Below are 16,674 nucleotides of genomic sequence, written 5' to 3'. Positions count from 1 at the left end.
ATTTCCTTTGAGCATGTCTGCAAAGACTAAATTATTCTGTTAAGAGATAAAAACCAAGTTTCTGTGATTAATTCTTTAATAATAATAATAATTATTATTATTATTATCATCATCATCGTCGTTATAATGAAAGCAGTTTTTGTCCTTTAAATCAAGTTTCCTCCACGTTCTGCTGAACTGTCCTGTTTTCAGGCACAGGAGAAGACTGCAGCTCGATCGGGGGATGATGTCTCGGATCTGGCAACCCCGCTCTCTGCCAAACGCACCTTGAGCCTCGCGGCTGTAAAGCGGCTCCACCGCCCCGACAGCACGCGGCGGAAACGTCCTGATGTTCACGCGCCGAACCGGGAGGAACCGGCCCCCGCAGCTTCATTAGCCATGTCACGCAGACCGGACGCGCGTGACTGAGGCGGCAGCGATGAGCGACAGAGCGGGAGGGCCCGCGAGACGCAGGAGGACCACCACCTCTGACGGGGGGGCCGCCAGCCGAGCCAAGGGGCCCGACGCCGGCCCCAAGGACCGCCGGGAGAACGGCCGTACCGAGCCGCGGGCGGCGGGGAAGCCTGGAGCCAGCGCGGGGGATGACATCACCGACAGACTCAGGTGAGGCTTAGCGCACCTGCAGCACGCGGGACCCCTCCTCCTTCATCCCTTCATCCAACCTTCAACCAGAATGAAAGAAGAAAGATTTTCTATCAGTTTGATCCTCTGAGGGGGGGCCAGATTGAAGGGGTGGGATCTGATAGGTTCTATTGTGTTCTAATGGGTTCTAATGAGTTCAAATGGGTTCTATTGCTCCGAGTTCTAATGGGTTCTATTGTGTTCTAATGGGTTCTAATGAGTTCAAATGGGTTCTAATGAGTTCTATTGAGTTCTAATGGGTTCTAATGAGTTCTATTGCTCCGAGTTCTAATGGGTTCTATTGTGTTCTAATGGGTTCTAATGAGTTCAAATGGGTTCTATTGCTCCGAGTTCTAATGGGTTCTATTGTGTTCTATTAGAACTCATTAGAACCCATTAGAACTGTTCTAATGGGTTCTAATGAGTTATATTGCTCTGAGTTCTAATGGATTCTATTGAGTTCTAATAAGTTCTAATAAGTTCTAATGAGTTCTAATGGATTCTAATGAGTACTCTAATATATGGCTGCATCTCTTTCACCTTTGTGGGTTCTACTGAGTTCTATTTTTCTGGGTTCAAATCCTCTGGGTTCTTTAAAGTACTCTATTTTTATTATGCTTGTTAAAGTCTGTTCTACTGGGTTCTAATGTTCTCTAGTTTTCTATTTTCACTGTTTAAATCTTTTCTTCCAAACACATTTTCAGCTTAACGTCTTCCTGAATATTTTAAAGCTGCGTTTCATCAATAAACTGAATTGGTTCATTTTTTTCAAACTCCACTTCAAATTTAAATTATTATCATCCTATTTTAAATATAAATACTTTCATTTGGTTCATAACTCTCTAAACATTCTGGAGGTTAAATGAAATGATGAATTTTAGCTTTAAGGACAGAAAACAATGATAGAAATGATCTTAACTCCAGCGTGAGTCTTCACTAGAACAGGATCAGAATCAGGAATAAACTTTGTTTCAGTCAAACCATCAAACCGTCGACTCCAGTCTCCATTAACAGAGAAGTTATCAGACGATAAACGCTGATAAGTTTGTCTTCTGGAGGACACACCTGACCCTTCCCCCACACCCTCACCTGCTGTTGCTCCTCCCCCTTTACCTGAACTTTTGACTGAACCAACATCCGTATCGGTCCGATCCTTCAGTCGTCCTCCAACCCCCCCCCAATCCCTTTTAGTGTAGAATTGATGACAACATTTATGAAAGTGTAACTGTAACAATAGTTTTCCTGTTTCTGAGTGTTTTGTGTGTCTTCCTGCAGCTGCCACGTCCTGCAGGAGTCTCTGCTGAGCTCGGCCAGCGGCTACAGTAACTACAGAGGAATCCTCAACTGGTGTGTGGTCATGCTGGTCAGTCAAACTCTGAGTTTCTCTTGAGGTTTCAGAATCTGATCTGCAGAAGCAAAGAGCAGCTGCAGCTCTGATTCTGACGTTTAAGTTTCTGTCGTTTTCAAACCCAGAGTGTAGAAATGTTCAGTCCAGAACAGAAATCGGCATTGTCCTCCAGCCTTCACTGAAGGGTCATTTCATGGATTCATTTAGGAGTTTTACATGAAAAGAATCTTCTTTTCTCACAGTTAGAGTTACTGAGTACCAGTGTGTGAATGTGTGACTGTGAACCGCTCAAAGGAGGGTATGAGCGCTATACAAGTATACACCATTTACCATCAGTGAGGAAATGTTCCTGAGCAGGAGTTCACCTGGCAGACTAAAGTTCTGTTCGGGCCCGGTCCACAGACTGATGCTCAGACTGATTTTACTGTTGTTTACATGAAGATTTATGACCAAGTCAAAACCAAAATGCAGATTAACCAGAAAAACGTTGTTTGTTTGCGTTCTGAAGGTTTGAAGCCACTAAACTTATGGCTGTAAACTCCTGAGATCTTTGGGATTCTGCAGGAATTCTGATATGAAATCAGTTAAAAACTTTATTTCTGAAACTTTAAAAGCATGTTCTGATCTAACTCCATTTAAATGAATGTTTTCTCTTTAAGGTTTAATATTTCTGAATCTGTTTCACCGCAGAACCAGATTTTAACATCCTGTGAGTGATCGGAACAGAAACGTCTTTTTAAACCGTGTTTGACCTTTGACCTGGCAGCATGTTTGTTCAGGCTGAAGGTCACGGAGCCAAAGGTTCCTGTTTGGACGTTGTTGGATCAGAACCACCAAGCTGACGGGTCTCCGTCTGATTGAACACCATCATAAAGCACGTTAATCTTTGTGGGGTTTGACCTGCCGTGACCTCAGAGGCGTTTGGACCGGTACTTCTGCGGTTCTTCCTCTGCACACGTTCAGTGTAATCACTAACATGCAGCAGCGATAAGCCAGATTTGCAGGATTTCTAACCAAAGGTCAGGCGGTGAAAGCGGATCAGAACCTGAGCGAGTCTCTGACGGATGTTTTTGCTTTGCAGGTTCTGAGTAACGCTCGCCTCTTCCTGGAGAACATCATAAAGTGAGTCTGTGGATCGCAAAGTTTCAAACAAATGTGTTCATTCACCTGCTGGTCATCAGGATTCATTCGGGACTTCACGATTGACCTCTTTTTCTTTATTCTCCTTCACAACTACCCACAAACACCACTCCGGCTGTATTTTATGACACATGGACTGAATCACCACTACCTGCACTTTAAATGTTGAATTTCACCTGTACATTTTTCATACTGTAAATACTTGCTGATACCTCTCACTGCTATTTATTCCACTTTGCACATTGTATTTACATATTTATACCAGCTAAAGCACTGGATGGATGCAAACTGCATTTCGTTGCTGTGTACCTGAGACATGTGCAATGACAATAAAGTGGAATTCTATTCTATTCTTTTTTTTCTGTCATTCACCGACATGACTGAAGCTGCAAAGTAACTACAACGTATTTGTTTTTAAAAAGATAGATCTGATCTGATCGACTTAGATCTGATCTAAGTGCTTCATGAAGACAAAAACACAAAGTAATGACGATGTCAGAACTGTCCTGACATGTTTCCTGCTGACGGAGACTCACTTGGATCAAATCAAACTGAATTATTTCCTGACCCAGAATCCTTTCTCGGGTCACCAGGACCCAGAATCAAACCCATTTAAGTTCTCCACCGTGGTTGAACCTCTAAAACGAAGCATCTTTCTGTCCTGCAGGTATGGCATCCTGGTGGACCCCATCCAGGTGGTGTCTCTGTTCCTGAAGGACCCGTACAGCTGGCCGGCGGCCTGCCTGATCATCGGTACTGACCTCATCAGAGAGTTCTGCTGCGGTTCTGTTCAGGTGTTTTTGTTCCAGCAGGAGCTGATCATTCCTGCAGCTCAGTGGTTCTCCGGACCTTCGTGGTTCTGTTCTGTTATCAGGACCGGATCTCATTTTGACCACACTTCAGTATTGAACACCAGAATCAGGGAACCGCAGCTCTGACGGCGTTTATTATTCAGATTCTAACACTATCAGAACATCTCTGAACTGTAACCCTCTTGTTGTTTGTGTTTTAGCCTCAAACGTTTTCATCTTGGCGGCTTTGCACACGGAGCGGCGTCTGGCGGTGGTGAGTCGCCGCTCAGACTTCCTGTTTGTTCATGTAAAACCAAACAGGAAGTTCATTCGGCTGGTAATCCGGATCAGATTGGGTTTAAAAGTTAAAGTCACACTATTTGTCACACACCTAAGTGTGTGAAATTTGTTCTCCACATTTGACCCCTCCCCTGGGGGAGTGGTGAGCTGCAGACACAGCTGCACTCGGGAACCATTTGATGGTTTAACCCCCCAGTCCAACTCCTTAGTGGTGAGTGTCCAGCAGGAAGGGACTGGGTCCCATTTGTAGAGTCTTTGGTCTGACTCGGCCGGGATTTGAACCCACGACCTTCCAATCTCAGGGCGGACACTCTACCACAAGGCCACTGAGCTGGTTTATCTTCGGATTCATTACAGACCAATAAAAAGGACCATAGATGTTAGCCTACCCTCTCTGTCTGTAGGGGGCGCTCTCTGAATCCACCGGATGGATCCTCCACATCTTCAACCTGCTGTTCATGTTGGTCTTCTCCTCCGTCACCGTGCTGACCGTGTCCTCTCTGACTCCCGGTACGTCTGCGTCCTGCACACGTGATGATGACGACCATGAACGACTGTTAACATGTTAACCGTGTCTGTGTCCATCAGTGGGGGGGGTGCTCTCTCTGGCCGTCTACACCGTCCTCTTCCTGAAGCTCTACTCCTACCAGGACGCCAACAGGTGGTGCAGAGAAACCCGGCAGGCCGAGGCCAAACGACTGACGCGCTCGCATTCATGTGAGTTCCAAAGCCTGACGTGATCCCAGAATGCAACAGCACCACCCCGTGGGGTCATGGGAAACCTGCTATGGATCTCTGACTCTGTTCAGGATTCGTTTGTGTTCAAATCTTTCCAGATCTACTAGTTTTCATCAAACATTCAAGTCTCAGGTGTTGATCTTAGGAAGGGTTTCTGAACCTGAGATGTGGATGTCCACAGTTCTGGATGACGTCTCATGTCCTCAGACAGTCTATAGACAGATGGAGGAATGCTCTGCAAATAGAAAAGTTTCTGGTTCTGGTTCAGGATCTCATTCGTGAAGAATCAACCCAGAACTTCACAGAAGAAGCTGGTGTGAAGACAGCTTGACCCACAGTCGGGTCCTTCCAGGTTCCTCTGAAGAACGTTGGACCCGTTTGGTTTCTGGAGGGATCCAGACGGTTGTTCTGTATCAAGCGGGTCGTGGACTGGTCCATATTCCAGAGAACTTTCTTGGCTCTGACAGGATGTTTCTGTGGATGGGTTTTTCTCTGACCTCGTGTCTACACGGTTAAATGTAAACCTGAACATGGATGATGAGATCATCTCAGGTTCTGGTCTGCTTCAGGTCCAAATGTGGCCAACGGCTCGGCGGTCCGGTCCCACGTGTCGTATCCAGGAAACCTCACGCACAGAGGTGAGTTCATGTGACCGACCGGACCGTCTTTTCGATGTCCTGTGATCATAAATCAGAACTCTGTTTACATTAACATCTATGCATCTTATTTTGGTGACAGGAAACCTGTTCTTTTATTTTGTAGACATGTACTACTTCATCCTGGCCCCGACTCTCTGCTATCAGCTCAACTTCCCACGTTCTCCCCGAATCCGGAAGCGGTTCCTGATGAGACGACTCTTTGAAATGGTGGGGGGGTAGATTGATGCTGGGTGGGGTGGGGGGGTCAGACTAATACTTGCAGTCCTGGGGGGTGGGGGGTCAGACTAATACTTGCAGTCCTGGGGGGTTTATTGATCCTGGATTCTCCTGTCCTGCAGCTTTTCCTCATGCAGCTGTTGGTGGGCTTGATACAGCAGGTAAGGACAGAAATGGTTCTGGTTTCGTTTCACTTGAGTGATCTTGATCTGGTTTGGATCACTTTGATCCTCACGATTCAAACATGTGGTCTGTGTGTTTTCAGTGGATGGTTCCCACCATTCAGAACTCCATGAAACCGTTCCAGGTGTGTCCAGAACGTAGAGCCCGTCCAGTCAGAACCTGCATTCGCTCTGGTTTGGCTGTTAGCTGGTTTTTGGTTTGTTTTTCAGGAAATGGATTTTTCCCGGATGGTGGAGCGTCTGCTGAAACTGGCTGTGAGTATCGGAGTCAAGTTTGGGTTTGGATTCAACAGCTCAAAACGTTCAGATGGAAAACCAGTTTAGTCTGGTTTTTAACGGTGGAGTGATGGACTGTGTCTGCCCCCCCCAGGTCCCCAACCACCTGATATGGTTGATATTCTTTTACTGGTTCTTCCACTCCTCCATGAACTTTGTGGCAGAGCTGCTGCAGTTTGGAGACCGAGAGTTCTACAGGGACTGGTGGTGAGTTCTGCTTCATGACACATGTATGTGAATCACTCACGACACTTGTATGTACTTCACTCATGACACATGTATGTTCATGACACATGTATGTGAATCACTCATGACACATGTATGTACTTCACTCATGACACATGTATGTGAATCACTCACGACACTTGTATGTACTTCACTCACGACACTTGTATGTACTTCACTCACGACACATGTATGTTCATGACACATGTATGTACTTCAATCACGACACATGTATGTTCATGACACATGTATGTTCATGACACATGTATGTAACTCCTCAGGGTGTGGAACATGCACAGAGGTGGTCAGGGTTGTTAGACTGTTGGGTAAATTTGTGCCTGTTTGTAGGAACTCGGAGAGCGTGACGTATTTCTGGGCCAACTGGAACATTCCGGTTCATAAGTGGTGTCTGAGGTGAGAAAGCTTCGTCTGATGGGATCTGAAAAGCATAACTGCTGTGACATAAATGTGTGATCTCTGATCTGTTTGAAGACACTTCTATAAACCAATGTTAAGGAGAGGGATCAACAAGTTTGTGGCTCAGACGTTTGTCTTTCTGCTCTCCGCCTTCTTCCATGAGGTGAAGCCTTCTCTTTGGTTTTTGGAGTCACACATGAATCTGTATGATGTCGGTGACAGTATACAGACACATGGACACATGTAGAAGTGATAAGAGACTGGATTTGGAGAACCGTTCCTGCTGATGTTCCTGACTGACGCCGTTCTCCTGTTCTTCAGTACCTCGTGAGCGTTCCTCTGAAGATGTTCCGGCTCTGGGCCTTCATGGGAATGATGACTCAGGTAAACACACCTGTCTGCGCTCCTGTCAGAACCGCCACAGGTAACGTCTGGATCTGGATCCTCAGGTTCCTCTGGCGTGGTTCGTGGGCCGCTACCTGAATGGAAACTATGGCAACGCCGCCGTGTGGATGTCTCTGATCATCGGACAGCCCATTGCTGTGCTGATGTACGTCCACGACTACTACGTCATCCATCACGGAAGCTCTTCATAACGGGGGACACGTGGGGTCAGGTTGTGGGAGGAGCTTATTAGCTAACAGAGGAACATGACGGTAATGTGAAGCCGGTTCTGGATCTGATTCAGAGTGAAACTGGCTTCCAGTCCGTCTTTCATGATGATGCGCTTTTGTAGACCAGCCCTCTGAATCATTTCTGATTGATCCACGTTTGTGGATTTAAAACGGAAACTGTCGCTCAGTTTTACAGGATTTTATCTAAAGGAACGTCAGCGTTTGTTCTGCAGTTGAATCTAAACTAGACAGTCTTCCTCAAACCTAACCAGCTCATCATCATCACATCTAGTTCTCTGAATTCCTCTGAAGTTGATGGAAAAAGGCCACGCCTCCTGAAGCACAGGTAAACAGCCAGGAAGGTAAATCCGGATCCATCAGCTGATCTTCATAAACGCTACGACAATCCTTGATCTGATCTGTAAACCGACCAAAGCAGCTTCGTTCTTCTGAAGATCCTGTCTTTCATTCTGCCCTGGGACGTTTCCAGACATGGACCCTCCTGCTTCCCCTGAAGGATTCTGGGAAAAGGAGTCCGACTGCCGTCTCATCTTTGACTTAATTGAAACAAATGAATGTTTTTCTTTTTGCACTTAAGAGCGTGCACGTACACTCGCACGTTTGCACTCATGAAAGCAATAGAAGTCTATTCTCCTTTAAAGAAATCCTTTTGCCAAAACAGTTTGTATAATTGCTCAAATATATTTTGATTTGTTCAAACTGGATTAAAAACGTCATGTTTGAAAGTCTTTATGGTCTGTGGTTCATTTTTCTGCTGCAGTTTTTAACATGCAGGTTTATAAACTTTAATTGTTTTAAATCATTTTTATAATGCCAAACTCTAACTGTTAAACTTTAGCTTTTCCTTCTTCTAAGAATCTCCTGTTTTAAAACGGATCCATTAAATGTAAACCAATCAAAGCCGAAAAGGAAACAAAACGAAATATTTCACTATTTGTTACTTTCTAAAGTCTGACCTGAATATATTTATACCCCCCCCCCACCCTTTAAATATATTTACTTGTTTTTATTTATTTCTAATCTGTGTGAATGACCTGGAGCTACAGACTGACATAATTTCCCTTGGGATTAATAAAGTATCTATCCATCTATCCTTTTTTAAAATGTTTTAATTTCTCATCCAGCACCCCCCCTAAATCAAATGGAGACAAGGATAGGATCTCTCCTTCATGTGGGAATCCCTAAGGTTTCTTCTTTTTTCCTGACTCAGGTTTTTTTAGGAGTTTTTCCTTAAAGGGAGGGAGGGTCTAAGGGCAGGGATAACCAGTTTATTTAGTCTTAGTTTTTAAATTATTGTTCATATTTTGAAGCCCAATGAGGCAAATTTCTTTGTGATTTTGGGCTATTTAAATAAAATTGAATTGAATTGGAGACGTCCAGAGATCTTCTCATTCTGTTCTTCACTTCAGGGAACAAAGAATAAATGTACATAATGCTCCAGAAGATGATTTAAACATCAATAACAATCTCATTTGGCTTTTAAAAAAAAGACAATCTTTTAGGAAATAAACCTCTAAAAAAACCTGTTGTCTTGATAACGTTTTATTATGGCTTCAAGAAATGTTCAATAAAGTTGTGTGACTGTCTAATCGGAGAGAACTCAGAGGTTTGGTTCAGGTTTGAAATCCTTAAGATCACATGTCAAAGTCGTGTTTAAGTCAATTTTATTTTTTATTTATCTTGCACTCATTTCTAACTTATTTTGACCAAATATATTTTTGAGAGTAAAATATTTTAAGTTATTTCAGGTTTAAGTTGATTTGTTCTGGAATAATATTCCTGCCTTTTTATTATTTACAATTAAGTTAAAAAGTTACAGATTTAAAGTTAAAAAAATTATCATTCTGATAGATTTTTGGAATATTTTGGTATTTACTAAGATTTTTTTAGGCCATTATGTAGTTTAGCTAATATTTCAGCGACATGCTAGCTGTTTTGGCTAACCTATGTTTTTTTAGGCTAATTTGGCATTTAGCTAATATATTAGCTGGCTATCAGCTTCAGCGCAATCACAGGTAATGTTATATATCTAGTTCATGATTATGTTAAAAGTTAAAGTTTCAAAAATGTAGTTTTAGTGTTCAGTAAATGTTTATCCTGTTCGGCCCGTGACCTCAGGTGTGTTCAGGAGCTCCTTGTGTGACTGAGTTCGACCCTCCTGGTTTAGAGAGAATGAATTTCACTGTGAGAAGCAGAAGATTTTATTGAAACAGAATCTTTTAAGAACCTAAAGTGAAGGAGGAACTTCCAGAACACAGCCACTCAGCATCCTCTGACGCTCATCAGGATCTACTGCTGGAAGACACAAATGGAAAAACCTTATCCGAGGTCCGACAGAACCCAGGACCGGTCCGGAAAAACACAGGTGGAACTCACTTTGGCCTTCTGGTTCTGGACGGGCAGGTAGAGTTTGAACTCTGCCGGGAGCTCGTCCTCCGAGTACAGTCTGTCAGAGAAGTAAACCCTCCGGATGCGACAGTTGGCGTGAATCTGAGAAAGACGACGAATGAAAGAATCTGTCGACAGACGTCCCCTCGGCCGTCTGACACTCACCTGGACTCGCAGTGTCTCGGAATAGTTGGTTCCGTAGGCTCTTCTGGTGAAATCTGACAGGTTGAACTGGATCTGGTTCCAGCCGTCGTCCAGCCTCATGGGCATGGTGCAGATGAACGGCTTCACCCGGGTCGTGCTCTGGTAGTTACTGGCTCGGAACCGCCGCCGGACGTTCTTATCATCTAGAACCTGAGACGGAGACAGAGACGATGCAGTGAATGATGGGAAATCTGGCATCCAGCTGCACGGGAATGATCTGAACCGGTACCTGGACTTCAAAGGAGAAATACTTCTTCAGGTTTTTAATGATCATGACCAGGAAGGGGAGTTTGATGCCCAGAGTCTTCTTTGGGTCTGCGGGACACGTGATGTAGGTGGTGCTGCAGGAAGACGCACCAACGATGACCAGATAGCAACACAGTTCAGACCCACATGTTCATTTCTGAACGGTTGTAGAGGACGAGCTCTCACCAAACATTTGCTCCCTCGATTTCCAGCACATGTGAGTGGATGTCGTTGTCCAGAACCTTCTTGATGTGTCCGTTTCTCACCTGGAAATGAAAGAAACAGAGCTCAGGTTTACAACAGGAAGTGGATCGGTCTCCTGCTTTAAACTCCCACAAAACCAGAACTTTTCAGGAACATTTTGATCGTAAAGAGACATTCAGTACAAAGCTCAACACTTTTATGAAGTCACAAACAGCATGTTTGACACCGGAGCTCCAGTGTTTATGTTCTCTGATTTATTTTTCAACCGTTAACATAATTCCAGCAGATTCTGCAGGAGAAGAGCGGCTCGTCGAGCGGTTAATAATGTTGTGTTTATGCGTCACTGGCGACGCCTCAGGTGTGAAAGGGTTAATGAATATTATGGGATGTTTTTCTAATAACATTTAAATATCATTTAAAAGTAAATTCTTCAAATAATAATAAAATGACATTTGAAAATAACGTTTAAAAAGTGACCATGTTTCAGCGTCACAACCATTAAACTCTCATCACTATTAAAGTTCATTACTGTAAGAATATAAATATATTTATTTCAAAGCAACATGGTTTAATAAAACATACATCCTTTCAAATTAAGAGCATGTTCTATACGTTTGGATTTCCCTGAAACCTTCACACCGTTCATGCTAACACACTGACAGGTCGATGCTAACGCACTGACAGGTCGATGCTAACAAACGACAGGTCGACGCTAACAAACGACAGGTCGACGCTAACACACTGACAGGTCGACGCTAACACACTGACAGGTCGACGCTAACACACGGCAGTTCGATGCTAACACACAACAGGTCGATGCTAACACACGACATATCGATGCTAACACACAACAGTTCGATGTTAACACACAACAGGTCGATGCTAACACACAACAATTCGATGCTAACACGATGACAGGTCGATGCTAACACGATGACGGGTCGATGCTAACACACAACAGGTCGATGGTAACACACAATATGTCGATGCTAACACACAACATGTCGATGCTAACACACAACATGTCGATGCTAACACACAACAGTTCGATGCTAACACAATGACAGGTCGATGCTAACACACAACAGTTCGATGTTAACACACAACAGGTCGATGCTAACACACAACAATTCGATGCTAACACGATGACAGGTCGATGCTAACACACAACAGGTCGATGCTAACACACAACATGTCGATGCTAACACACAACAGTTCGATGCTAACACACAACAGGTCGATGCTAACACACAACAATTCGATGCTAACACGATGACAGGTCGATTCTAACACACAACATGTCGATGCTAACACACAACAGTTCGATGCTAACATAATGACAGGTCGATGCTAACACACAACAGGTCGATGCTAACACACAACAGGTCGATGCTAACCATAGACTGTAAAAACAATGGACAGAGCGAGCACTGAGGTCCCCCATTGAAATGCATTACTTCCTCTCCTCGCGAAAGTAGGCCGCCGCTTTCACCGTCAATTCCTGAAACGGATACCGCCATTTGGACCCATCTCCAGCGATTGGTCTGAGTCATAGGTGAGTCATGGAATCTACTTCTGTCGCCAATCAGGAGTGAGTTTATTGTGAGTGTCCGCCTCTTTCCACGCCTCGACCACGAGACCGCGGATGTAAACAGCTTCTACTTTAATCACGGCGGAGAATCGTACAAGTCATTGTTGAAGTCTTTGAGGGAGAACCATTCCAACATTTGATTCTGTCAGCGGTCCTTTGGGATTTACTTATATTTAATCCTTTTTGTCGAGATAAAAGGAGCATTTGGTGACGGCGAGGCAAAACGGCGCGTGTCCCCCTCACACGCCGCAGCAGCGTTACTTCAAACGCGCTGCCAGGTTACAGTCTGATCAGATGCACGTGAGAAGCGCGTTCAGCTGTATTTAACATAAATAACCATCCTAACAAGTGAACAGCTGGATCTTTTTCTGTTTGAAAACACGACCAGGTCCTTTCAAGTTTGTCTCGCGCTCCTCAGACGGCTGCGTCTAATTCAGGCTGAAGCTGGAAAATTGCGGCGAAGATGAAACTTTGGTTGGTGGTTTTATCCGCATATATGGAACTTAGATTTCATAAGCTACAATCAAAACAGTGAAATAAAGAAAAACGAACGTTAAACAAACACAAAAGTCCAAAGCACATAACCTCAGAGTGAAATCTATTTCTACAGAGTAAATCCTCATCTAAAAATGTCGACAGCATGCTCCTCTTGTTGTTTTAAACTGCTGCATCGGTACATTCCATTGAGGAAAACAACAGTAGGACAATGATTGGTACATTGTTGAATTGTAAAGTAGGTGTTAAAAGGTCTTCACGGACCCATTGATGAAGTCTGCTCCCATTGGCTACCCGTCATCTGTCAATCAAACCCCCCAGACGTTCGACGTCAGACCCACAAACGCTTATTGAGCCATCTGATTGGTCAATTTATAACTCTAATAACTTGTGATAATGGAAAAAAATCTTTAAAAAAAATAGGATTAGAAAAAAGAAGTTAATCAGAAAGCAGCAGAGGAAGAATGATTATTCTGAGATATAAAATGACTGAGAAATAACTGTCTGTTTCTCAATGTAAGTCAATGGGACTTTGGCCTTTTTGGAACCCAGTGGTACTTCCTATATGGAACACGGAAGGAGGGGGGCTTGATCAGTCCAGTTCTTATATACAGTCTATGATGCTAACACACAACATGTCGATGCTAACACACAACAGGTGGATTCATGACGTTTAACTAACGTCACTAAATCTTCGCTTTTCATTATCTGAATGATCTGAGAAACTCTGATGATGAATGAAAGAATGAAAATGACGCAGCTTTTTATTTAATTAGCATTAAAACAGAACCCCGTTAGCGTTAGCTTCGTTTTAGCGCAGCTCGGTACTTCCTACCGAACAAACACGATCCAAACGGTTACTCACTTTTTTATCCCATATTTGAAGCGGTTTGCTTCCGATGCTGTAAAGAATCGATAAGAATCCGCTCTGGAAAGTATTCTTGAACATCTTTATCCTCGCTTCCTCACGCCTGAGAGCTAGCTTAACGACGGTTTGTTTTCTGGTCGTCAACGTCGTCACTTCCGTTGCCCTTTCCGCTTTAAGAAATTTAACAAAATAAAATGAACGTGTATCATCAGTTCAAATTGAACATTTTACCGCGTTACTTATTTAACTGTCGGAGTTTTTCTGTTAAATATTTTTATCACATTATTTGTAAAGGTGTTAATTATATTTTTTTAGTGAAGCCGGAAAAAAAACATAATGTGAGACTAAAGACAACATTTATCTTGAGTCTGCATCATATTTTTATATATACATTAAAAATTGAGCAAGTTCTTAAAAATTCCACATTTCATTCAGTTTAATTTCTCTAGCCCAGGGGTCTGCAACCTTTGACACTAAAAGATCCTTTTGATCCAGATTCTTATGCACCAAAACTCAGTAAAAGCCACAAAGTTTCACCTCAAAGTTAGAAAAATACATTTTATTAATGTTTTTGTGACAATTAAGCCCTTTATTTATGAAATATAACTTTAGAGTAAATCTCTATATCTGAGTTTATATATATATATATATATATATATATATATATATATATATATATATATATATAAGAAGTTTAGCTTATTTTATTTTTGACAGTAGCACATTCAAGTTCCTTTCAAAATAAAACACATCCAGCGTTTAATCAGATCCTCCAGCTGCAGCAGACTTACTTTAATTAAAAATGCAAGACACATGAAATTTTATATTATTGTTTTTTGTGTTCCTTCGTCCTTTTTTGTTTACTAGTAAATAAAAACATTCCTGTAGAATCCAAATTATTTTAAAATCTATACATGTCAATTCAATAAGATAACATCACTCTGATTAGAAACCATTCTGACAGTAGATTAGACCTTATACCATTATTTTAATTAGTTGAGACTATCTGACACGTCAAAAATCTAAACATAAATTAATGAATTAGTTAAATCTGAAGTTTTCTCCAAAGCCACATTGGAGGAATAAAAGGCCCACATGTGACTCTGGAGCCTCAGGTCGCAGACCTTTGATATAACCCAACATCACAACACAGTTTTCTCAACGAGCTTCAAACCGGTAACTGTCCAAAAACACAAATATAAACAAGATGTGGTTTTTAAAGTAACCTAAACAGACTCAACTAAACTGGTTATCCTTGCCCTTTGACCTTTTACGTCTACATGGATTCTGAGGAGCCAGAACACGAGTAGACGTGTTTTCACATCAATGTTATTGTTGGATTCAACATGAGCAGTTTAGCATCATTTCCTCTCACATTCTGTAAAATGATCTTCATTAAAACATTTGCACTGTTCAGTCTTAACTTCTGTCTCCTTCATCTCTGCTGTCATTTTGTCTTTGAGGACAGATTTATGGGACGTTAAATCACATTCTAAACGCAGAATTCAAGATGAATAACCTCCATATCTGACTGAAAGTGATTCTTAGAAGTTTAATTATTTTGTAAGAATTGTTTTGAGTTGATCTTTCTTTTTTTTTAATTCAGCTATAAAAAAATCCCCTTCACTGGTATATTTACATCCCCATGTCCTTTTTTAAGCTTGTGTAGGTTAAAGGTCATCTCTGTCTTTCCTGTTCATGGCTTTATGCTGCTTTAGGTGTAAAGATGGACTCATTTCTTTCCGTCTTTAAATCTTTAAACATCTGTCAAAAAACCCAAATATTAGCAGAAGCTGAGAAACGTCAGGAAAGAGCAGAAGTGCTTCAGCAGAAATGTCAGATCCAGAGTTTGATGGAAAGAAAACTGAATGTATTCTCGATTTCTGTAGTTATTCCTCATTTGACAGTGAAGCTTTAAATTATTGCTGTTTATTTTACTACTTTATTTCTTTCTGTAAAGTTAGAACAAGAAAAAGACTTTTGAGAAAGTTCTGTAGTGAATCCAAAGTTTGTCTCCTCTTGGAACGAGGAGAACGCAGAGGAGGTCCCTGCCGGAGGAGCCGTCTCCCACAAGGTCAGTTCTGTTTCAGCTTCAGACGGTGAAGGACCGCAAAGTTTCAGTGTTCAGGTATGTTTCAGACCTTCTGATTTCACCTGCTATTCACCGTCTGCTTTTAAAGACTTTTCTGCTCAGAAAAACGTTTTCTTTGCTTTAGGATCACAAACTCTGATCTGCAGACAACGTTCAGTTTCTTCCCGTTCTTCACATCATTAAAACATGAAAATACTCTTCATTCATGACAGAGAGGTTTCCAGTCTGTCTGAAGATGAAGAAGAGTGGAAACACATTTCTGAAGGCAGCAGCTCATCGTTTGTTGAAAGCAAATCATAATTTTGCTTGAATGAAACTGAAAAATTTAAAGAGATCAGAAAGCAGGAAGATCAGAGGATCAGAGGATCAAACTGGATCTGATCTTCATGAAGAAAAAATAACATCCCAGTAGTTTCCACTAAAAATGAAATAAAAACAACTTCTGTGTTTATGAAGAAAATCTGTCTTTCATCCGTTAGAAAAAGGATTCTCTTCAATTCTCATGATTCTGGACTTTAGTGTTCAGTGAACTTCTTCATTCTCTTCTTCATCGTCTCATTCGGATGACCTGAGGGACTGTCCGGCTTCTCTGAACCGGGTCTCTGTAGGACTCTGCAGCATCCTGCAGGATGTGCCACATTCATCAGGTTTATGCGACTCTTCCGGAACAAACGTGGATCTGGTCTTCAAGTAAGCAGCAGTCAGGCTGTTCGGAAGCAGCTCTGCTTCAGTTTCTATGAAGCGGTTGTCGCAGAGGAAGACGGATCTGGACACCATTCAGAAGTCGAGCATTCCTGATGTCTGTCTTGATGAACGTCTGTGCATGCTGAGCAGCCGGAGGTCGTGGCTGGAGGTCGTTGCAGGAGGTTAGGGGCCAGAGGTCAAGGCTGGTGGTAGGGGCCGGTGGTCGTGGCCGTAGGTCTTGGCCGTTGGTCTTGGCAGGAGGTTGCAGGCGGAAGTCGCGGCTGGAGGTAGGGGCCGGAGGTCTTGGCCTGAGGTCTTGGCCGGAGGTCGCGGCCGGTGATCTTGGCCGGAAGT

The 16,674-nt window shown here is 42.7% G+C and overlaps 2 protein-coding genes across 4 annotated transcripts; one reads left to right on the top strand and one right to left on the bottom strand.

Annotated features, from left to right (window-relative positions):
- The first annotated feature begins 220 nt into the window (after nucleotides 1-220).
- Nucleotides 221-8,278, top strand: dgat1a (diacylglycerol O-acyltransferase 1a). 2 transcript variants are annotated; one of them, XM_024261641.2, is made up of 18 exons: nucleotides 221-603; nucleotides 1,897-1,984; nucleotides 3,051-3,091; nucleotides 3,777-3,862; nucleotides 4,122-4,174; nucleotides 4,605-4,710; nucleotides 4,789-4,917; nucleotides 5,508-5,576; nucleotides 5,701-5,804; nucleotides 5,936-5,974; nucleotides 6,079-6,120; nucleotides 6,206-6,250; nucleotides 6,366-6,478; nucleotides 6,845-6,910; nucleotides 6,989-7,076; nucleotides 7,235-7,297; nucleotides 7,363-7,543; nucleotides 7,667-8,278. In XM_024261641.2, exons 1-17 carry the CDS (start codon nucleotides 419-421, stop codon nucleotides 7,507-7,509), a joined length of 1,464 nt encoding a protein of 487 aa, XP_024117409.1. In that variant the 5' UTR covers nucleotides 221-418; the 3' UTR covers nucleotides 7,510-7,543; nucleotides 7,667-8,278. The 2 variants fall into 2 exon arrangements, with proteins under 2 accessions (XP_024117409.1, XP_024117408.1); XM_024261640.2 differs by having other exon boundaries at nucleotides 7,363-8,278.
- Nucleotides 8,279-9,731: 1,453 nt separating this feature from the next.
- cfap20 (cilia and flagella associated protein 20) lies at nucleotides 9,732-13,726 on the bottom strand. 2 transcript variants are annotated; one of them, XM_024261645.2, is made up of 6 exons: nucleotides 13,542-13,726; nucleotides 10,573-10,652; nucleotides 10,370-10,481; nucleotides 10,102-10,290; nucleotides 9,925-10,038; nucleotides 9,732-9,843 (listed from the first exon to the last, which is right to left on the bottom strand). In XM_024261645.2, exons 1-6 carry the CDS (start codon nucleotides 13,623-13,625, stop codon nucleotides 9,838-9,840), a joined length of 585 nt encoding a protein of 194 aa, XP_024117413.1. In that variant the 5' UTR covers nucleotides 13,626-13,726; the 3' UTR covers nucleotides 9,732-9,837. The 2 variants fall into 2 exon arrangements, with proteins under 2 accessions (XP_024117413.1, XP_024117414.1); XM_024261646.2 differs by having other exon boundaries at nucleotides 9,732-9,840.
- Between the last annotated feature and the right edge of the window lie 2,948 nt (nucleotides 13,727-16,674).

Source organism: Oryzias melastigma, linkage group LG11 (assembly GCF_002922805.2).
Source record: "Oryzias melastigma strain HK-1 linkage group LG11, ASM292280v2, whole genome shotgun sequence".
Classification (NCBI taxonomy): domain Eukaryota; kingdom Metazoa; phylum Chordata; class Actinopteri; order Beloniformes; family Adrianichthyidae; genus Oryzias; species Oryzias melastigma.
Note: the sequence above shows the minus strand (reverse complement) of the source record. Positions and strands in the feature narration are given on the sequence as shown.

Coding starts and splice junctions, on each gene's coding strand:
- dgat1a (XM_024261641.2), top strand. CDS start 419: ATGAGCGACAGAGCGGGAGGGCCCGCGAGACGCAGGAGGACCACCACC. Junction 3,092..3,776: donor TTCCTGGAGAACATCATAAA/GTGAGTCTGTGG, acceptor TCTGTCCTGCAG/GTATGGCATCCTGGTGGACC. Junction 5,805..5,935: donor TGAGACGACTCTTTGAAATG/GTGGGGGGGTAG, acceptor CCTGTCCTGCAG/CTTTTCCTCATGCAGCTGTT.
- cfap20 (XM_024261645.2), bottom strand. CDS start 13,625: ATGTTCAAGAATACTTTCCAGAGCGGATTCTTATCGATTCTTTACAGC. Junction 10,482..10,572: donor ATCGAGGGAGCAAATGTTTG/GTGAGAGCTCGT, acceptor GTCTTCCTGCAG/CACCACCTACATCACGTGTC. Junction 10,291..10,369: donor ATTTCTCCTTTGAAGTCCAG/GTACCGGTTCAG, acceptor TCTCCGTCTCAG/GTTCTAGATGATAAGAACGT.